This window comes from Triplophysa dalaica, chromosome 25 (assembly GCF_015846415.1).
Source record: "Triplophysa dalaica isolate WHDGS20190420 chromosome 25, ASM1584641v1, whole genome shotgun sequence".
NCBI classification, from domain to species: Eukaryota; Metazoa; Chordata; class Actinopteri; order Cypriniformes; family Nemacheilidae; genus Triplophysa; species Triplophysa dalaica.
The window spans coordinates 12,693,450-12,715,595 of NC_079566.1; the positions used below are offsets into that span (position 1 = coordinate 12,693,450).

Here is a 22,146-nt window from a genome sequence, read left to right on the forward strand (position 1 = left end):
GTGACAACAATGTCTTTCTCTGCTCCCACATGTTGAATCACACATCTGTAGACATCTGGATTCTTCTTCCACTCCTCAGACTTCACTGAGAGACTGATGCTCTTCTGGAACGTTCCATCTTCGTTTGGTAAGGTTTCACTGACCTCCACATCTTCATAATGATCCTCACTGTTTTTCTTCCAGGTCATTGTGATGTTTTTGGGGTAAAAACCTGTAGCGTGACAGATAACTGGAGACGAGGAGTTCTTCTGCAGTAGAGACACCTCAGGCGCAAATATAAGTAGAAAAGAAATTCATTATTTTGGGTTTAAGTTAATCTACTAAAAAATCTAACATAATTTTTTAGTGACATTGAAGTGACATAAATACATTGAAAAAATAAAGACACAATGTTGTTTTCAAAGCATTTATTATGTACTGAATTTACTCACACTAAAATTTTCATTAGTAGAGTTTTACAAAATCTCACTGAGAACTAAATCAAAAGATTAAACTTCTAGGTGTTTATTCTTCCATTGCCTGCAAAGAATCTGATATTTGTACCTTTTCTGTCCAGAGTGTCTTTGCCGTAGCTCATAAACTTGTTTATTCGCTGAAAGCACATGCTCTCCAGGTATGCTTTCCAGTATTTTGTTTTACTTCCACCAGTATCCCATTGGTTCATGATATTGACAGCTTCAGGATGCATTTCTCCAGCAGTCCACTTGTGTGTCTTTCTATCAAAACTGATGAAGTCTTCTCCATTATAACCATACTGCAAGTCTCCTTGAGTGGTCCCATCATCATCCAGCTCACAGCCGTACATCATCTGAAAGGTGTGAATATCTAAGAAAAGTAATCAACATGAAATGTTTTAGAATCCGCCATGGCTGGAGCTGACTAACAGTGTCGCCAGCATACTTGAAAATTTATCAATTTTCCCATCTTGACACATTTTTGTGTAGAGAATAAATAATACGGGTGAAAGCACATATCCTTCTTGGGACCCTGTGGAGTTCTAAAATGCTAAGTTGGAGCATGGTGTTCAATTGTGTAAAAGCAGAGGAAAAACCAACAAATAAAAGTCTAGCATAAGACCCATTCCCTGTTTATTGTTGAGCAAGTAAATTAAAAAAAAATCTTTTACCCCTCTATGTGGCCTATAAGCAAACTTAAAAATGTTGCCCTATCAAAAGCTCCACTGGATGCTGCATTTCAAACGCTATGGGAGAACAGTCTTTGTTCGACCAGTTGTGAAGCACATGTGTCAAACACAGATTTTTTTGTTGCTTTAATTAACCTTGGCAGGGGACGTGGCTAATTACACCAGCACCTACACGTTATTAATACGAGTGGCGTGAACGCATCTTCAGGTTTCTTTATCTTCAAGGACCGCTTTGAGTTGAATGTGTGTCTATTACTTGGGAAATATTTAAGTAGTTCAGAGTTTGAATATGAGAGAAACCACAATATCTAGACTTATGATGTCTAAGCACTGTGACTTAGCCTTATATAACCTGATATAAGTCATGTCTGATTCAGAGAGGAGATGTGTTTCTCCTTGTGAGAGGTTCCTCTCCGTTCATCGACGTGAATTCTGCTTTGAATGTTTGGGGGCTGAACATGCCACCCTGGGGCTAGAGGGAGAGTGCGAACTCTGTGATGCACTTGTCATCCAGGTTCTCCGTGCTGGGCTTTCTTTCTTAAAGAAAGACAGAGCCACCTCTACCTCATACTGAGGTTCGCCGGTTGGATTTAGCGAAGGCATGGGAGACGGATGCCGTTTCCCCTTTGCACTCGCCAAGCAACGACGACCTCGCGTCTGCTGCCGAAGCATGTCCAGGCACTTCTTCTGACCGGGCAGGGAAGAAACATCCCTTAATTCTGTGGGGTTAGAGTGCACCGCCTCGGGTGTTTCTCTCACAAGCTTCTCGGGGCGGTGACAAATGTGGTCGACCGTCTCAAGCTCGACTGGCCGCAGGAAAAAGAGACACCCAAATGCTCAAAGCTAGACGACAGATACCTGTTGGGTGACCGAGGGGACAAGCCCAAAAGTCGGGCCCTCCCCATTTTCGAGGATCTCCACGACAAGTTTTTTCGGTCGTGGCAGAGAACTCATTCCTCCCATATGTTCATGCCATACATGTCGATTTATTCGAACATCATTTGCACAAGACCATGGGTATACAATGATGCCCCGGGTGGAAGAAACCCTTGCGAGCCATCTCTCCCCTGGGACATCATCGTCACTTAAAAAGCCCTCTGTCCCCATCAAGCCTTGCAGACTTACCTGCTTTTCTGGCAGTGGGTCAGGCTGGTGCTACCCTGCACACCATGGTGGTTCTGCAGGCGTACCAGGCTGACCTACTGGATGATGTGAGTACAGGCGGGGTGATTGATGAGACGGCGTTTTCAGAGCTACGCAGAGCCACAGACTTGTCTCTCTGTGCTACCAAGCAGACGGCCCGTGCCTTCGGCCGTTCAATGGCTTCACTGGTCACCACGGAGAGACACCTGTGGCTGAAACTCACCGGCAGCAGGGTCAGGGACCAGCGTTCCTCGTTGATGCCCAATCTCGCCTTGAGGAGGCGTTCGTACCATGAGGAAACTCCACACCGAGATAGACAAACAAATCTGGGAAAGATTTTATGAAGCAGAGGTGGACCTCTTTGCTAGACAGGAGACAGCACAATGTCCCCTCCACTTCTCTCTGATTCATCCACCTCCCCTGGGTCTGGGTCCAGACTGCGTCTTTAACCATTTCCTCCGATAGCTCTGCTCCCGGGAGTCCTGGCGAAGGTCCTTCAACAGGGGTCTCGCCTCTTATTGATAGCTCCCCGTTGATCAACCAGAATCTGGTTCTCGAACCTAGTATCCATACTCGACAACTTGCCATGGGCGATCCCAGTCAGGAGAGATCTTTTGTATCAGCCACAGGGGACAGTGTTTCATCCCTGTCCCGAGCTCTGGAACCTCCATGGCTGGCCCCTGAAGTGCACCAGCTGAGAGATGCAGAGCTTCCATCTGATCTACTATAAACTATTCTTAGTGCTAGGACTCCCTCCACTAGAAGGAGCTACGCCCTTAGATGGAGCGTTTTTGGCAGATGGTGCATGGCACACTATGCAGACCCAATTCACTGCCAGACTGTTTCAGTGTTGGAGTTTCTGCGAGAGAAACTGTCCTCAGGGACAAGCCATTTCGGCCTGCCACAGCCCTGATTGATGGGGTTTCTGTGGGAAAACACCCTTTAGTTGTTGCTTTATTCTTGGAGCCAGGCGGCTGATGCCCTTCATGGGACTTAGCGATAGTGCTCGAGGGTCTGGTTAGTGCCCCTTTCCAACCTTGGCGCCTGTCAGGCTTCTGACCCTTTAAAAAAAAATTCTAATTGTAATCACCTCTCTTAACTCTTGCACCACCATTGACGAGTTATCTCGTCATTTAAAAAAAAAACGGTTCCGTTCTCCACTGTGCATCCGGTTGTTCTGCCATTCACAATGTCGGAACAGGAACGATTACACCTACTGTGTCCAGTACGTGTTCTTCAAACTTACGTCCATCGCACTAGCCAGTGGCGTAAATCGGAGCAGCTTTTCATATGCTATGGGGGTCGCAACAAAGTGTAGGCTGCCACCAAGCATGCAATTTCAGATTGGGAGAGGGATGCTATTGCTCTGGCCTATGAGGCGCACGGTCAAGCTTCACCTCTAGGAGTCAGAGCTCGTTCAACAAGGGGGGTTTCATCTTCTATGGCTTTAGTAAGAGGTGTCCCCTTGCAGCAAGTGTGTGATGCAGCGGGCTGGTCCTCTTCGCACACATTTGTCAGATTTTATAGTCTGGATGTCCAGGCTACTCCAGGCTCACGTGTCCTGGAGTCTACATCCCAGAGTCATATCTGGAGCCTCCTCTCGGATTGTGCACACACACCAAGCTTCCAGTGCAGCGCCGTTGGTATTCTCGTTCCCATAGCGTTTGAAACGCAGCATCGAGTGTAGCTTTTGATAGGGAACGTCTTGGGTTTCTTGGCTGAAATCCTTTTCCCTAAAAAAGTGGGAACGAGATCCCGCACTGTAGGCGTAACCGGACGTCCTTTCAGACAAAGTTAGCCTGATGACGCGTTCGTGCCACGCGTATTTATAATCTGCAGCAACCTTCGGTTTGTTTTCCCCCCTCAAGCGTTTCTTTTGGTTAGTCTACATAATTTTTTGTTTTTCCCCATCATGGGTTCTGATTTGTGTTCACATATTAATAAAGCATTTTTGTAAACCCTTTCCTTCCTACGCTTCAGTTATATCTTTATGTTCTGTGTAGTGGTGGGCCGTTAACGGCGTTAGTGAGACTCTTATCGCGCGATAAAAAAAATGTGGCCGTTAATCTATTCTCAAAGTTGGGTTGGGAGCTGGGTCTATACTACGCAAGCTATGATGACTTTCACCTTGATATTTTAGCGCGGATGTATTTTTCAACTCGCGTGATTCGCGTCATTCGCGTCATTCGCGCCGCCTCATCATCTCATAACCAGGGCTTCATTCGCGTCCTTAGCGCCGCCTCATCATCTCATAACCAGGGCTTCTTCGCGCGATTCGCGCAGCAAGTAGGTCTATTGGCTCTTTGCATTAACATATAAATCACTCGCGCTTGAGACGCCATTCGCGTTTGGTCTGAACACAACATAACGTTACTGTGAAATTACTGCATCAAACATGACGTGCTAACATGGATGCAGCTATGAAGCCGCCGGGTTTGCTTCAGGGAATATTAATTTTTAAGAAGCTTCCCAATAGAAACATCGACAAGACTAAGGTTGTTTGCACCTTGTGCAATGCGGAATTGGTTTAAAAAAAAACACTTTCTCTCAACAGGTAGTGGTCTAGCTTTAGTTGAAACCAGTAACTTTGTATTGAGATCTAATGTATTATGGCTCCTGTATGACATATCGCTTGTTGCTCCCTCACTCTTTGTAAGTCGCTTTGGATAAAAGCGTCTGCTAAATGACTAAATGTAAATGTACTGTAGGAGCTCTTCCAGTCTCAAGTACCACCTAAACGCAAATCATCCCTTAGCTAATGCGGAAGTAAACACAAGTTCATCTTATTGAACATAATTTAATTTCCATCACCAATTATCATAGTAGAACAGCTTTCTCAAGCAGTTTGTGATGCATTTTGGAAAGAGGAGATGAGCCCCTGGTCTAATGCGCCACCTGGCTTGAGAAACCCGTTCTCAAAGACTTACTTTTAGTCATTATTTGGGTAGCACACATATTCTGAATGCCTTCGGCAGAATTCAAATGAGCCATTTTAATCTAGATTAATCTTGGAATTAATCTAGATTAATCTAGATTAAAAAAATTAATCTATGCCCACCACTAGTTCTGTGACAGCTATTTGCTGTCATTTTGTTCTCCAGTTCAGATTGATTCAGTTTTGCCTTAGTCGCTGTATAGAGATCAGAATATACTATGAGCATACTATTGCATTTGAGCATGTAACATCAGAGAGATCCCCCAAATCATCACCACCACAAATTTGTCTGTTTGTTGGTTGATATCTGTCAATATACTGTACCTTTTGACATGGACTGGTTGTAATAATTCATTATTGTTTCCATGATGGTTTTGTGTTCATTATAGCGATCGATGACAACCTGACTATCTTTGTCCCAGTAATCTGCTCCTTCAAAGTGTCTCATCCACTCTGTCTTTGGCACAGCTTTATTTGTGTTGCTGTCAAAGTACATGAACTGCTGACCATCGACCATCCCAACAACTGTTAGCGCTGGGAGGTTAATGTCTCCGTATACCACTGTGCAGAAGTATTGCAGAGAGCGTGTTCCTGTTAACACAAATGTTGAAAATATAGGTAAAATTACTTAGAAAAAAGTATCATATAACATTATTAAAGATTTTGGAGATTTTTCAATTGTATGGCAATCCACTGACAGTAGAGTTTATGCAGCATAATGTAAAAGAAAAACCTTATAGTTACAAAAAAATAAACAAACTACTCAAAGTCCTAAAGACATACTGTACAACCAGGTCTAGTATCATCTTCTGGCGTGTAGGTTGGATGTACAATGTGTGAAAACTGGAAATACTGTATACAACACTAGCTATACTGTACAGTACAGAATATTTATGTAGAAATAAAGCCTGAGGACATTGAATATTGGCCTACTTTATTTGCTATATGATGGTATAAAGTGAGTAAATCCAATATAGATTGGTAAATATGAATTATAGATGGGTCTGAAAATATGTTTGTAGGATATTATGCTCCTTATGCCGGATTGCGTTGTTGAATAAGCAGATTTTATGTGACACTATACCTATGGTTCCTTTTAAGTTTCTCTATCAATTGAAACCTGTATTACCTACCAGCAAAGGCGAGATGAATCCCAAACAGCAGAAGTCCTGCAGAACGCATTTTGTTCTATTTTGTTCTTTATGTTGGAGAACATAAAACAGTATAGAAATATTGTAAAAGTGCATTCCTGTGGACAGACATAGTAAAAATGGGTAAGAATGTAAATTTTCCTAATAATAAAATAATTCTAACATTAAAAATTGTTATACATACTGATGCGATAGTGATGTAACAATATTTGTGTAAAACGCTTTTTTTTTTTGCGGTCTTTTCGGAAAGTCTGTTGAGAGTGCTGATGAGAGTGGCTGAACACGTCGATTGAACTGTACAAAGCAGGTTCATTTAATTCCTCTACTGATTGCGTTTGGAATTATTGTGATTGCCATGGTAATTGTTTTATAGCCAATATGTAGGTGTGTGTATGTGTAGATATATGTATATATATATATAAAAAGTGAATACACACACACACACATATATATATATATATTCACTTTTACCCTAATAATAGAACAGCAATCACGACAATTCTAAACATTGTCCATTTAAGAAACATGAACATAAATGAGCTTTGTGTTATACATACATGCATTTTAGGCTTTAAAATGTACATAAGAACATAATCATATAAAATAACATGTTTATAATGTACAGAGTAACCTTGTAGTCCTGAAGGTAACGGATTTTAAAAAAAAATCCGTTACCTTCCCCTGTTTTACACAGAATAGCCTTATGGCTCTCCATATTCACTCTTTTGACATCTAATGCCTTCTATGTCTTATCCTGAAGAGGAATTAGCTGGGATGAGAATGGAAGCAATTGGGACAGCATAAGTACAACAAAAGCATAAGTGCAATCAAAAAAGAAGACTGGTCTCATATAACCTAACACAGTATGCAGAAATAAGTTGGGCATTAGATGTCAAAAGAGTGAATATGGAGAACCATAAGGCTATTATGTGTAAAACAGAGGAAGGGAACTGATTTTTCTAGCCTGTTACCGTGCATCGTGAAATATGGTGACCTGCTGTACCACAGTCACTGTTCTCATCACAGCTTGCTCTTCAGGATAAGACATAGAAGGCTTTAGATGCCAAAAGAGTGAATATGGAGAACCATAAGGCAATTATGTGAAAAACAGGGGAAGGTAACGGATTATTTTAGCCCGTTACCGTGCATCGTGAGATATGGTGACCTCATTTTATAATATTATGTTCTTATGTACATTTTATAGCCTATAATGCATGTATGTATAACACAAAGCTAATTTATGTTCATGTTTCTTAAATGGACAATGTTTAGAATTGTCGTGATTGCTGTTCTATAACTGTTATTATAAGTTAATATATATGTGTGTGTGTGTGTGTGTGTGTGTGTGTGTGTGTATTCACACCAGAATTTACGCTCTTTGCGTAGAGAATTGACGACAGTGACAACAGCGCCTAGTGCGGTCAAAAAATATCACGGGTAACAGAAAATTTTGTAACACCTCATGTGAAGAAATGTCCTGGTTAGCAGAACAAAAACGTTAGCAGAACAGTTGCTAACGTTTACTATTGTGAAGAAATTCCCCATATTCGGTATATATTTAAAATTTTCTGCGTTCCTGATATCCTTGTAATTTTTAACTTCCATTTTGCGATCCCACTTAGCTTCTCAGGGCACGTTGATTGGCGTCACCGCCCTGGGCCCTTTAGGGGTCGTGGGCCCCTGGGCAATTGCCCTGTTGCCCATATGGTTAATCCGGCCTCGCGTAGACGTCATACCGATGTATTATCGTACAGAGAGATTTTGATATTGTTACATCCCAGCTGACAATTGAGTTTGTGACTTTTTTGTCACATATTGCTTTTTCACTGCTTGTTTTTTAAACAAGATAGAATATTGTACAGTCCTGTAGTGCTTTGCTATACTTAGTAAAATATAATGGTTTTAAACCAAGTTTAACACACCGAAACAAATCCACCAAAAGTGAAACCAAAACCTGACCATTTTCTGAAAATAAAATAAATCACTATTAAATGTCACACAATCAAAACGTTTAACTTCAACATAACAGTTAGCCAATGTATGGCCAATCCACGTTTTAAACCGATATTCATAAGACTAGTTTATCAAGCGTATATCGAGGCTTCTGTCGGTTGTCACTATACCTTTGTTGTTTCGAGTCAGATCCGTGAGCGTGGGTTTTTGGTTTTGACAAAATCCTTGGTATTTCAAATTTTACGAAACCTTTACCCTAATCCGCACCATAATCCTAACCTTACTCTAACCATCTAAACTTCCTATGTTTGTTAAAATTGCCAAAATTACCACATTTTGGCCCACACAGATCCACTAGATATCCCGAGAATGATGGGAGAGCTTTGCTTTCAAAACACCTTTCACAACACCGATAGACACGCCCATTCCTTTCACATGAGGAGTCTGCCGTATCATTTTTTCCCCATGACGATGGTTTCGTGTTGTAAGCGTGCAAACTCTTTAAAAGTGTGATGCTAAGTGTATTACTTGCATGACACGTGTTCACCCCAATCGATTTGAAATTTATTTGATGAGATCTCAGGTAGAGCTGCACACCTGTAAAACAAGCATGTACAGTTCATGCACAAATAACTCAAAGCATACAAACAAACAAACAAAGATGTTACAGTAAAAGCGGTTTATCTTGACTGCTTGTGTGAAGGTGTTTGCTGTGGTTTTGTGAAGCCTGTTGGCTGATATGGAAGGTGCATTTGTGTGGGTTCTCCCAGAACAGATTTGCCTACTGTCATTGTAGTTCACAATATAATGAAAAAATGTTAAGATGGTGGTATATGATATTCTTCATGGGTAAAATGTTACAATTGAAAGCCATATGCATCTCCAATTGTTCTTTTGATGAAACCACATTTGTTTTGGGTCAGATATGCATAGAAGTGTGTTCTACAAAGTTGATTTGTTGTACATTACAGCATGACGTCATCATGCAAGTATTTAATGAACATAAATAATTGGTAAGTTTTGACAGCAATAGCTCTACTGTAACTTTCCTTTGTGTGGTAATATTGTTTAAGAGGCCAAATTATTTTCCCCATTATATTCTATTACCTTATGTTATAATTGTATGGGATTTCAACTGAACATGCAGCTACTTTATACAAATATATTTTATAGAGCAGCATATTACAAAACATTAAAACAGAAAACAAAATACTCAGGTCAGGTCAGAGAGACAGTCCACTTTGCAACTAGATGTTTTCAGACAGGTTTTACATAGTTTATTTTCAGTAAAAATATTTTAATGTAAATAAACCATCAACGAAGAAGCTGATCACATGACTGCTTAATGACATTATTTAGTTTTCGATGCATTCATTTTACGTTCTCCTTCATTTTTATCATTACTCTTGAGAACCAAAAGCTTAACAATTAGTTTTTGTGGTACAGTCACCCCTTGCTGATAGATTCCAGAAAGAGAGACCCTTTTCAATAAGAACAACAACAAATCTGACATCTGGAAATAAAACAAGTTTCTGGAACCTAAATTAATGTAACATGCTTTCTGTAATACCTTCTAGGAACTGAAGAACTGAAAAACAAACAAAAAAACAATTATTACAATGTGGTATCATGTTAGTTATGTTATGTGTTGTCATGTTGGTTGGAAATCTCTTTAAATCCTGAGAGCAATCAAGAAGTATGGTGGTCAAATTTTTTTTTAAATTATATTGTCTGTGAACGGTGTTGGGCTAAAAACTTTGCCCAATAAAAAGGTTCAGACATCATATATATTTATTTATATATTATATATATTTAGTCATTTGGCAGCTGCTTTTATCCAAAGCGACTTACAGTGCACTTATTACAGGGACAATCCCCCTGGAGCAACATTGAGTAAAGTGTCTTGGTCAAGGACACACTGGAGGTGGCTGCTGGGATCGAACCAGCAACATTTCATTTACCAGTTCAGTGGTACGCTGAACATTGACGCACGCTTTGTCAATGTAGGGAGAATGGCAAAACAATCAAATTTTATCACTGAACCGACAATAAATAAATCTACAAAACGAAAAAGTCAGTTTTTCAGGAGTTACGAAAAAACACTGCATCATGAAAGAGGCGAAAAACTCAAATTAACATCAGTTCAGCATTTACACAACGGAGACAGCTCGGTTATTATTAGCTATTTTTATCTCCAAACATAGCAGGTCCCTTGCATGTAATTCACCATGTTGTGTCAGCCGTCGTAGTGCTTTGAGATGGAGTGGTGGAGTGAGCTGTTGGTTGCAATTCGAAACCTTGTTGCTAGATTTCACTGACTGATCCTCTCAGAACTAGGATCAGATTTGAATTCAGTGTGAACTCTGGTTCATCTATTCATTTCTAATGCAGCATCTGTGGCTATAAAATAAAACAGGACGTAGTACTGTGAGACACTTTTAAAAGGCAAAAAAAATGACACAAGAGCTCAAACTTAGTTCCGTGTAAAAGAAAAGAATACTTACTATTGCCCCTCCCATAGCCTGTAAAAATAAAAATATATAAATTGATTTAATAATGATCAGAATTATACACAGTTATTCAAAAAAAAAAAGTCATATTTATAAAACAATTCACCATTTGTGCTCTGAAGATCTCTGCACTTTCTGCACACAATGTGCCTCTTTTTAACAGCCAAGACAGTGAGAGCCACACATCCAACAACGGCTACAACGGTGATGAACACCAAACATTTAACAATGATGTTGTCAGAAGCTGCAATAAACCGGAACAATACATCTCAATTTAAACACTCAATAATAGAGTAATATGAAGCTCTGTATGAACATAATGGAAATAACCAATACTGACATTAACAGAGAAAACTTGTTGATTTATTCGGGCAGACTATCAAGACAACACCTAAAATATTTGCCATATAAAAATTGAAAGTTGTGTATGATATACATACCTGAGAAAGACTTTATTTCTTTTTCATTGAGAGTGACAACAATCTCTTTCTCTTCTGCCACATGTTGAATCACACATCTGTAGACATCTGGATTCTTCTTCCACTCCTCAGACTTCACTGAGAGACTGATGCTCTTCTGGAACGTTCCATCTTCATTTGGCAAAGTTTCACTGACCTCCACATCTTCATTAAGATCCTCATTGTTTTTCTTCCAGGTCATTGTGATGTTTTTGGGGTAGAAACCTGTAGCGTGACAGATAACTGGAGACGAGGAGTTCTTCTGCAGTCGAGACACCTCAGGCGCAACTATAAAGAGAAAAGAAATTCATTATCATGGGTTTATGCTAATCTACTAAAAAAGAACATTATTTTTAGTGACATTGAAGTGACATAAATACCGTGAAAACAACATTGTGTCTTAAATTCTTTTAGGACTTTATTATGTACTGAATTTACTCACACTAAAATTCTCATCAGTACAGAGTTTAACAAAATCTCTCTGAGAACTAAATCAAAAGATTAAACATCTAGGTGTTTATTCTTCCGTTGCCTGCTTACAAGGTTTAGATTTTTTAATCATCAAAGAATCTGGTATTTGTACCTTTTCTCTCCAGAGTGCCCTTGCTGTAGCTCACAATCTTCTTCATTCGCTCAAAGCATATGCTCTCCAGGTATGCTTTCCAGTATATTGTATTAACTTCAGCTGAATGCCATTTGTTCATCATTTCAACAGCTTCCGGATGCATTTCTCCAGCAATCCACCTGAGTGTCTTTCTATCAAAACTGATGAAATCATCTCCATTATAACCATACTGCAAGTACCCTTGAGTGGTACCATCATCATCCAGCTCGCAGCCGTACATCATCTGAAAGGTGTTAACATCTAAGAAAAGGAAACAACAATAAAGGGGTCATATGACACGAAAAAAACTAATATTATCTTTTTATTAAAATGTAATGAGTATACACGTTTCAAGGTTCAAAAACGCTGTATTTTCCACATACCATGCATGTTGTATTTTCTCTTTGCCCAGCCTCTCGTAAATGCTATTTTTTTACAAAGCTCATCACTTTGAAAAGGGAGGTGTGCTATGATTGGCCAGTTAACCAGTGCGTAGTGATTGGTTGAATACTGCAAGCGCGAATTTCTTTTAGATACAAATAAAATGGATCTTTTGTTCCAACACTCAAATTTTAGCAATTTTACATTTCTAATAAATGCATAGGCAACTTATAACACAACAAAGACACAGACAAACATGTGTTTGCACCTTAAAAAAACCCTTTAAATGTAACAATCACACATAACATTCCACACTGATCAGTGTATGATTGTTTTGGAATCTGCCCTGGTCGGAGCTGACTTATGAAACGGTCATATGGATTTTTTAAATAGTTTTCCCAGCTTGACACATTTTTATTTAGAAAATAAATATTAGGGGTGAAAGCACAAGTCCTTGCGGCAGAGACCAAACTTGGAGCAAACTTGGTCTAAGAGGGTTCTATAACCCTTACTCTTTGTATCTTATGGATTAACGTTTGTTACACCATTTGAATTGTTCTAAAAGCCTAAATTGTTTTAAAAGAAGTCTAGCATAAGACGCATTCTCTTCATTATGTTTATCATGTAATTTCAACAAAAAAATACTCCTATGTGCAAACTATTAGCAAACTGTATTAGAAAGTATCACTCAGTTCCTGAATTTCATCTAAATCAGTACAAAAAGTGCTTTCCTGTGTATCAGTGGTTAGAGCATGACACTAGGTCATGGGTTCGATCTCAGAGGATTGCACATAGTCAGAAACAAATGTATAGTACAATGCAATGTAAGTCACTTTGGATAATGCATAAATGTAAATTGAAGACATTCAGGGTGACATGACAGCTGTTCTGTAAATTCTGAAGGCATGTTAGTTTTTAAACTAGCCCAGTCTGAGCCAACATTATTTCCAGTCATTTTGTTCTCCAGTTCAGATTTATAATATAAATATTATTTTCTGGACTTAACAGATCTGGTCACTCATGGTTTGTTATTAGGCTAAATCTTAACTCGCCTACAGGTAATGATCATGTCCCTATAGAAGGCACTTTATCAGGGTCATTCAAATCATCGCCACAAGATTTATCATTTAAATCATCATCACAAGATTGTTTAATTTCTGTCAATATACTGTACCTTCTGACATAGACTGGTTGTATAGATCCATTATAGTTTGCATGATGAGTTTGTATTGCTCATGCCGATTAATGACAATCTGAGTCTGTCTGTCCCAGTAATCTGTGCCATAGTATCTGATCCACTCTGTCTTTGGCACAGCTTTATTTGTGTCACTGTCAAAGTACATAAACTGCTGACCATCAACCATCCCGACAACTGTTAGCGCTGGAAGTTTAATGTCTCCATTCACCGCAGTGCAGAAGTACTGCAGAGAGTGTGCTCCTGTAGACAGACATGAAAATACAGATAAAATGTACTTATATTATATATTGCATTTTGCCCATTTAAACATGACAATGTTATTATATTCTGAGATTAACATAAACATAAATACTCTTTTCTCTCTAAATACCAAACTGGTTTAAAAGCATTTTAAATATTTTTCTGCCACTCCAATGACATTATTGTGTTCGCAGCATCATGTAAAAGCAAAAAAATAGGTAATTTCAAATGCATGTTAAAGTTATACAAACTAGTGACTCGATTTAACGTATACAACCAAGTCTATGATCATCCACTTATGTACAGTTTATGAGGAATAGATTAGTTATGTCTAAGTCCAGGATAGGGGGTTGAACTTCAGTAGGATATGGTGTTGTTTAGTGAAGCCTGGGGATGATTTAATAAATGTTTTATCTTTAACAAGTGAATGTGGTGGGACGTCAGACGTAATGGCGTCGTAGTTTGTATCACTGGAAATACATTTCTAAATGTTACTCAAGTAAAAGTTGTCAATACAAAAAACATCTTCATTACTTACTAGCAGTGGCGAGATGAATCCCGATAAGCACAAGATCTAAACATCGCATGTTTGCTTCATATTCGACGACAGTTCTGTCGGTAAATAATACCGTCGGCTTGGTTACATAACTTTTTGTTGTTTTTTGGGACGGTTATTGACTAATCTTCTTTGGGTTTTATGGCCGATCAGGAAATAACTTCAGAGGTGTATATTGACAAATATGTAGCACACCTGAATAGAAACGCCCAAACGCGTCTTCTTCGTCTTGTTTTACTGAAGTTGGCATTTAGCATTGTAGCAGATTACCGCCACCTTCTGCTACGGAGTGTGGATCACACGCTCCGGTCTTTGGGTTGTGGTTAAAAGGGATACAGCTACGGAAGAAGTGATGCCAAATCTCGCCATAAAAATACAATAAATGTCATAAGCTAACGTCAACACCTACCCCAACCCTAAACCTAACGTTACAATAATAAAACATTGTTATTAACTGTTGTCAGCAATAGCATGACATAAATTATGCGGTTTTGAAGTGCGCATGCCCAGTGGAGGTCGCTGTATCCCTTCTAGCCATAACCGTCGTATGGAACTTGCTTGGTTACGTCAGGAAGTGCAGACGTTTTTCAGTTCTCAGTCTAACCTCATCTGAATTAAAACAGATTCACCCAAATGAACGTAACTGCTGAACAACACTGTTTTGTGACAACCTGAAGACTGAGATATTGCCTTATCTTTACTGTACAGACAATGTAAATCAGTATAAATAGTACAAAACAGTAATAAACAGTGTAAACGACAGATTATAAATCAAATGAATAGCAAGAAAAATTAATATGAATGAGCGCATACATATATCGCAAAAAGTATAGTGAAAATGTATGTCAAGGCACTCAAATTTAGTAACCTCTTGCATTTACATTTAGTCATTTGACAGATGTTTTATCCAAAGCAATGCACTCTTAGTGAACGCACACATCTATACACACATACACTTTATATTGACCTTGTATTTCTATCCCCGAACCACACATAATCCTCACATAAACCTTTGTGCATTTTTACATTTTTAAATGATATTATGATGCCAACATAAAGCAAACACTGTAAGTTTAAGTGAAAGAGAAACTGCCACTGCATGTTTGTAAAGTATAATATTGCATAAATGTGGTTGTGTTGCTTGGTTTGTGACAATATAGCTGACATGGACTGGTTCTTTGGATCTATTATAATATGCATACATTGTTTGTATTTCTCATAGTGACCAATGGCTGAGTCGTTCTGTTCAAGTATTCTGTCTCATTTACTCTGTCTTTGGTTCAGCTTTCATTGTGTTGCTGTCAAAGTACATGAACTGCTGATCATCAACCGTCCCAACAACTGTGAACTTTTCCATATTCATGTTTCTATACACATGCAGCAGTGCAGAAGTACAACAGAGAGGTAAAATTTAGTTTAAAGTAAGGCTTTAATTTACTCCCTTTAAGATTTACATGCATACCCTTATTATATGCCATCATTTGCCAGATCCAAAAAAGAAGTGTTTGCTCAGAGCATTTTAAGCCCTTTTCTACTTGACAAAAAAACTGTCTGGTATATTGTTTTTGGATGTACAACGGTTGAAAACTGGTCACAACTATCAGGCATGTGATCGGCCAAGGACAAAAAATGGGGAAGGAAAGGCTGCGCCCTCTCTCTCACACACAAATCCAGACACCATACTATTCAATAGAGACATAACTTGTTTCTAATAAAATGCTAAATTAGTTACAGGTTGACATCAGAAAAGAGGTAAAGATTTATCTTTATCTTTAGTTTGTTTCTACATTTGTGCTGTGACAGCATAGGACGTATGTTTGAAGAAAAAACTACTCATTTACATCAGCCTATTTATATCTTAAGCTCTGAAAAAATGCTGGCAACATGCACAGAAAAGATCTACATCTAAAAAAAACAAAGCAATTTTGATTTAACATGTTGTGGTTCATCCGTCATTTCTATGTCGATCTCTGCTGCTGTGGAGTAAAATAAGAGATGATAATGTGAGATACTGTAAACAACAGCAAACAAAATTACATAAGAGCTCAACCTCATGTCTTTGTAAAATAAAACAATACTTACTGCTGTCCCTCATAGAGTCTGTAGCAATAAAGGAATCAAATTTAATAAATAGAACAATAAATTCAGAACAGTACATATAAAACTAAATATACCTGTTGCATTTGATCTCTTAAACTCTCTGCACTTTCTGCACACAATGAGCCTCTTTTTAACAGCAAAGACAGTGAATGCCAACACGCATCCAACAACAACTGCAACGGTGATGGACACCAAACATTTCACAATAAAGTTGTCAGAAGCTGCAATAAACCAGAACAATAAACATTCAATAATGCAGTAATGTGGAGACCTGTATGGCTACTAACATTACTAACACGTGCGATATTCGGGTCTGTGGGACCAGTTTACTAAAAGAAAAATGATGTAATTGTTGTCTGTGCTGCTTGTAATTTGGACATCTATAAAGCATTTGTACATAAATTGTTATGGCTGTATTGCCCTACAAGGTTTAGCAAAACCTTGACAAAATCGTGCACACTAGGTTTGTTTTGGAAAAAAAACATCAACACAACCTGTTTTATTATGGGCTCTTGAAAACATGCAGCACAATATTTATTTCACTGAATTATCACACTTTAAATATCACAAATTGTGTATTACAAAACCTTTTGTTTATTGTACACATACCTGTGTTAGACTTGATGTTGTTTTCATTGAGAGTGACAACAATCTCTTTCTCTGCTCCCACATGTTGAATCACACATCTGTAGACATCTGGATTCTTCTTCCACTCCTCAGACTTCACTGAGAGACTGATGCTCTTCTGGAACGTTCCATCTGCATTTGGCAAAGTTTCACTGACCTCCACATCCTCATTATGATCCTCATTGTTTTTCTTCCAGGTCATCATGATGTTTTTGGGGTAGAAACTTGTAGCGTGACAGATAACTGGAGACGAGGAGTTCTTCTGCAGTAAAGAGACTTCAGGTGCATCTAAAGAGAGGATGATGTAGAAGTGGCAGTGAGAGTTGTGGGAAAGTCATCCTCATGAGGATAATACTAATCTAATGAAATTAAGTCATACAACATCGCTGAGGAACTATTGAAGATATGGGGTATATGCACATGGGGAGATGATGTACTTCCATTAAAATCTTAGCCAGCTTTGTAACAGTACATCTGGCTAGGTTTTCCACCACCCAACAAACCAAATGTGGGACAGGTAATCCGATTGTGTGGGACAATCTGGGACGCCACTGAAAGGTAGCGTTATCTGAGATATAATAACAGAACTAATACATTTTTATATATTTTTTCTAACTTTTAGCTATTAAAAAATATTATTTAGTCCATTCCAACTTCAACAAGGTATAGATAAAATGTAATCCAACAAAAACATAAAACAATTATAATGGCGATTTCAGTCACTTTAAATGTCTCTTTTAATTCTTGAGTTTTTATTAAACATTGGTATCACTTGGTAAAAAGTCTCAGGCCTATGATAGCAGAAGTGGCTTAGGTGGCTGAGATTTGAGCAGAAATACGCCATCCGTGTGTATACAGGTATACCCCAATGACACCATAAGTGACAATTCAGAACTCGTGTCAGTATTTGTATTAACTGGATTTATTATTGAAAGCAACGGATATTTTCACCTCGCTGAATGTTCATGTGGCTTGCAAAGTCCTTCAGCCACCAAATGCATGGGTTCTCCAGATTTGCCTTCATCTTTTCTGCTTGATCTCTATCAGCCTCCCATTGGTTCTTGATGATGACAGCTTGAGGATAAGTTTCACCAGCAGTCCAGGTGAGTGTGTTTTTATCAAAACGGATGAAATCATCTCCATCATAACCAAACTCGTAGTATCCTCGATTGGTACCATCATCCTCCAGCTCACAGCCGTATGTCATCTGAACTGTGTGAACATCTGAGAAAAGGAAAAAACATTAAATGTTATATTCACACTTATCGTTCCTGATTGATCATTTTGGTGCATGATTGTTTTTTAAATCTGCTGTATAAATATAAATCATGAAACCAACTTGAACATGACATAAAAATAGAAATAAAGTCACATTATTGATGTAAAGAATGCTACGGTATATGTAATGGGTTTAAATAAAATCAGTATGGGCAGGAATGATGAGCCTTAAAAAGCTTTAAACCGTAACAATTTTTACCATGCAAGTATAAAATACAAAGATTGTCATTCACAATTTTTGTGATTGTACATCACAAAGATATATCCAAGATACTGGAGATCATGTAGAATTGCAACAGGTGTGGTTAATTGCTTGCATGTTAGATGGTTTGTCAACATACCAGACATAGAATGGTTGAATAGCCTCAGGTCCTTAAAATTGTTGGAATTTTTATACTCCTGATAGTAACCAATGATAACATGAGTCTGTGTGTTCCAGTAATCTTCTCCATACGATCTCATCAACTCTGTCTTCGGCACAGCTTTCATTGTGTTGGTGTCAAACTACATGAACTGCTGACCATCGACCGTTCCAACCACTGTGACCTCTGGAAGGTTAATATCTATAGACACAGTAGTGCAGAAGTACAACAGAGAGTGTGTTCCTGCTGGCAGACAGGGTGAAAATAGGTGGGGTAAGACTGCTCTGCATTAAGCCCATTTAAGTTGTACAGTACATGATATTGAATTGATATTACTTAATATTACGCACAGTGATTGACAGGTGCCTCCTTTTACTTTGTTAAATTATAAACACCCAAATACTAATTGGTTTAACAATATTAAAGATCTCCTCAATAGTCTTGCTTTTTATGTGTCATCTCTATGGCAGTCCACTGACCGCATCATGCAAAACACTGTTTCTCAACTGGAACGTTATAAGTAAAACATAGCTCTTAATGTTTTTTCTGATGTTAAATGTTTTTTTTGTAAATATGTGTGAAAACGCTGTTGACAGATGCATTTTAAGTAAAGAGTCCCTGCATGGGTCCTGTCCCAAGCAATCACTTGTAGTTATAAATGCAAGGATTACAGCACAGCAAACAGTCTTCCTCTGTTCATATGAGCTTAACATTTCATTTTCTAAGTGACCCACGTAAAGTACAAACAGATTTTTCTAGCCTATAAAAAGAAGTGTGTAATTTTGTAGAGGATCTACTGACAGAAATGCAATACAATATACATAACTATGTGTTCAGAGGTGTATATAGACCTTACAAAATGAAGCGTTATGTTTTTCCTACCTTAAATGAGCAATTTCTATCTCCATATACAAAGCAGGTATGTTTACATGGAATGTTGTTGACATGTCACCATGTTGTTCTACAGTAGCCCTAAACAGACAAACTTCTCTACAGAAACCGTTTCGTAAATACGTTATCTCTTTTGGGAAGAAGCGAAAACGTAAAAACATCCTAATTCTCTTTCGGCCTCTGTAGTGCTTTGAAAGGGAGGGGTGAATGAGCAGTTTGTTGCAGTTCGCAACCTCATCACTAGATGCCGCTAAAACATTACTCACAGCACCTTTAAAGTGTCTTTGAAGAGGTACAAATACACATAGTACAATTCACTCTCTTGTACATGAGGAAGAGACTAGCTGGTCTAAGTCCATTAATTTTGGACACATAATAAGAAAACTGGCCATTTGATACATTAGCTATCAAGCATGTGATCGGCCAATGACAAAAAGGAAGGTAGGCTGCACCCAGCCAAAACAAAACTATGGCAACCACAAATGATCCATGACTTTACTAAAGTAGTCATTTAACCTTTTATTTGTAGTAAAACTGTTTTCCTCTTAAGAATTTTTCCACAACTTATAACTTTCTAAATAACATTCGAAATATTTTATTTGTAGTAAAACTGTTTTCCTCTTTTGAATTTTGTCCACATCTTATAAATTCTAAATAACATTCAAACTATTTTATTTGTAGTAAAACTGTTTTCCTCTTTTGAATTTTGTCCACATCTTATAACTTTCTAAATAATATTCAAACTATTTTATTTGTAGTAAAACAGTTTTCCTCTTTTGAATTTTTCCACATCTTATAACTTTCTAAATAACATTCAAACAATATTAATTGTAGTAAAACTGTTTTCCTCTTTTGAATTTTTCCACATCTTATAACGTTCTAAATAACATTCAAACAATATTAATTGTAGTAAAACTGTTTTCCTCTTTTGAATTTGTCCACATCTTATAACTTTCTAAATAACATTCAAACAATATTAATTGTAGTAAAAGTGTTTTCCTCTTTTGAATTTGTCCACATCTTATAACTTTCTAAATAACATTCAAACTATTTTGTTTGTAGAATAAATGTTTTCCTCTTTTGAATTTTTCCACATCTTATAACGTTCTAAATAACATTCAAACTATTTTATTTGTAGTAAACTGTTTTCCTCTTTTGAATTTTGTCCACATCTTATAACTTTCTAAATAATATTCAAACTATTTTATTTGTAGTAAAACTGTTTTTCCTCTTTTGAATTTGTCCACATCTTATAACTTTCTAAATAACATTCAAACAATATTAATTGTAGTAAAACAGTTTTCCTCTTTTGAATTTTTCCACATCTTATAATTTTCTAAATAACATTCAAACAATATTAATTGTATAAAAACTGTTTTCCTCTTTTGAATTTGTCCACATCTTATAACTTTCTAAATAACATTCAAACAATATTAATTGTAGTAAAAGTGTTTTCCTCTTTTGAATTTGTCCACATCTTATAACTTTCTAAATAACATTCAAACTATTTTGTTTGTAGAATAAATGTTTTCCTCTTTTGAATTTTTCCACATCTTATAACGTTCTAAATAACATTCAAACTATTTTATTTGTAGTAAACTGTTTTCCTCTTTTGAATTTTTCCACATCTTATAACTTTCTAATATTCAAACAAGTCTGTACTTACCAGCAGAGGCAAGATGAATCCCACACAGCAAAAGCACTACAGATAACATGTTTGTTTTATTTTTGTATGAGAACAGTTATATTCTAAAATATTACTGTCAGATCGATCTAAGTTTTGTTCTGTCACGCAAAAATATCCAACTGCAGCAGCAGTATCTAAAAAATAAAAGATTATTAATCAATGAAAAAAGGGACAAACCCAAGCATCGGGTTACTAATTAACCTGTACATTTTCAGCCCATTTGATTTCCGCCTAAATGTTTGCATCAAAATTGTTGGGTCAAATCTAGTCAATTATTTAACCCAACAGTGGGTTTTGACTTGCGAGTTGAAGACTGTAGTTAAACAATTGTTTAATAAAGAAAACTAGTTCTTAAATGTCTGCACAAAGTAGCAAATAAATAATTTTTTTTTTTTTACTTTATTTATTCAAAGTTTGGGAGACGCATGATAATGTTATCTAAATAATCAGCATGTAGTAGGCACTATGCTTTGCCGTCTCTCACCTCTGTCCCATGACAGTTTTTGCAGCATCCCTCCTCCACCCCATCTCCTCACTCTCCCTGTTAAACGGGGGAATACTCTGGGTTCAGGCCAAAATTCTGAGCCCTCCCCTTGGATAGCATGCCAAATATGCTTTATCTTATTCTTACCTGATTACATGTTAATGCGAACTTGTGGAATACCTGTAAATGTAAAACAGATTAATCTTTGTGCAGTGGTTTGTCTGCCTTTTCTAAGTTTGTATCTGTGAAATACAGTAAGAAGGGAAACTGTGAAACACTGTAAGAGTAAAAACTGTTATAAGTTAAGACTACACTCATTTCTGTGTAAAAGGAAACAATAATTACAACTGCACTTCAGAAAGCATGTAATAAAAAAATGTAGATTAATAATGATCAGAATAAAACAAAACTATATTTTACCAGTTATATTTAGGAAACTAATTT

General features: G+C 37.5%; 3 protein-coding genes across 5 annotated transcripts; all 3 read right to left on the reverse strand.

The window, feature by feature from the left end:
• Positions 1–30: 30 nt before the first annotated feature.
• LOC130415330 (H-2 class I histocompatibility antigen, Q9 alpha chain-like) lies at positions 31–8,701 on the reverse strand. The gene is made up of 5 exons (XM_056740935.1): positions 8,497–8,701; positions 6,356–6,471; positions 5,547–5,813; positions 544–825; positions 31–263 (listed from the first exon to the last, which is right to left on the reverse strand). The coding sequence occupies exons 2-5, from the start codon at positions 6,402–6,404 to the stop codon at positions 166–168; spliced, it is 696 nt and encodes a 231-aa protein (XP_056596913.1). The 5' UTR covers positions 6,405–6,471; positions 8,497–8,701; the 3' UTR covers positions 31–165.
• An 877-nt stretch (positions 8,702–9,578) lies between these two features.
• Positions 9,579–14,616, reverse strand: LOC130415326 (H-2 class I histocompatibility antigen, Q9 alpha chain-like). Its single transcript, XM_056740927.1, has 7 exons — positions 14,256–14,616; positions 13,454–13,717; positions 11,878–12,159; positions 11,277–11,582; positions 10,943–11,080; positions 10,831–10,848; positions 9,579–10,726 (listed from the first exon to the last, which is right to left on the reverse strand). Exons 1-7 carry the CDS (start codon positions 14,302–14,304, stop codon positions 10,695–10,697), a joined length of 1,089 nt encoding a protein of 362 aa, XP_056596905.1. The 5' UTR covers positions 14,305–14,616; the 3' UTR covers positions 9,579–10,694.
• Positions 14,617–15,683: 1,067 nt separating this feature from the next.
• LOC130415459 (H-2 class I histocompatibility antigen, alpha chain-like) lies at positions 15,684–21,845 on the reverse strand. 3 transcript variants are annotated; one of them, XM_056741188.1, is made up of 7 exons: positions 21,703–21,845; positions 18,620–18,883; positions 17,952–18,224; positions 16,983–17,288; positions 16,448–16,594; positions 16,356–16,373; positions 15,684–16,249 (listed from the first exon to the last, which is right to left on the reverse strand). In XM_056741188.1, the coding sequence occupies exons 2-7, from the start codon at positions 18,765–18,767 to the stop codon at positions 16,179–16,181; spliced, it is 963 nt and encodes a 320-aa protein (XP_056597166.1). In that variant the 5' UTR covers positions 18,768–18,883; positions 21,703–21,845; the 3' UTR covers positions 15,684–16,178. The 3 variants fall into 3 exon arrangements, with proteins under 3 accessions (XP_056597166.1, XP_056597164.1, XP_056597165.1); XM_056741186.1 differs by lacking the exon at positions 21,703–21,845 and adding an exon at positions 21,198–21,351 and having other exon boundaries at positions 18,620–18,886; XM_056741187.1 differs by lacking the exon at positions 21,703–21,845 and having other exon boundaries at positions 18,620–19,374.
• Positions 21,846–22,146: the final 301 nt, after the last annotated feature.

What these genes read in the sequence shown, in the direction of transcription:
- LOC130415459 (XM_056741188.1), bottom strand. Translation starts at nt 18,767, where the DNA reads ATGAAAGCTGTGCCGAAGACAGAGTTGATGAGATCGTATGGAGAAGAT. An exon ending in ATTCAACCATTCTATGTCTG is followed by an intron (nt 18,225 to 18,619) that starts GTATGTTGACAA and finishes TCCTTTTCTCAG; the next exon opens with ATGTTCACACAGTTCAGATG. An exon ending in CAACATCAAGTCTAACACAG is followed by an intron (nt 16,595 to 16,982) that starts GTATGTGTACAA and finishes GGTTTATTGCAG; the next exon opens with CTTCTGACAACTTTATTGTG.
- LOC130415330 (XM_056740935.1), bottom strand. Translation starts at nt 6,404, where the DNA reads ATGCGTTCTGCAGGACTTCTGCTGTTTGGGATTCATCTCGCCTTTGCT. An exon ending in GATTCATCTCGCCTTTGCTG is followed by an intron (nt 5,814 to 6,355) that starts GTAGGTAATACA and finishes TTGTGTTAACAG; the next exon opens with GAACACGCTCTCTGCAATAC. An exon ending in AGACACTCTGGACAGAAAAG is followed by an intron (nt 264 to 543) that starts GTACAAATATCA and finishes TTTGCGCCTGAG; the next exon opens with GTGTCTCTACTGCAGAAGAA.
- LOC130415326 (XM_056740927.1), bottom strand. Translation starts at nt 14,304, where the DNA reads ATGCGATGTTTAGATCTTGTGCTTATCGGGATTCATCTCGCCACTGCT. An exon ending in GATTCATCTCGCCACTGCTA is followed by an intron (nt 13,718 to 14,255) that starts GTAAGTAATGAA and finishes GTCTGTCTACAG; the next exon opens with GAGCACACTCTCTGCAGTAC. An exon ending in GGGCACTCTGGAGAGAAAAG is followed by an intron (nt 11,583 to 11,877) that starts GTACAAATACCA and finishes TTCTCTTTATAG; the next exon opens with TTGCGCCTGAGGTGTCTCGA.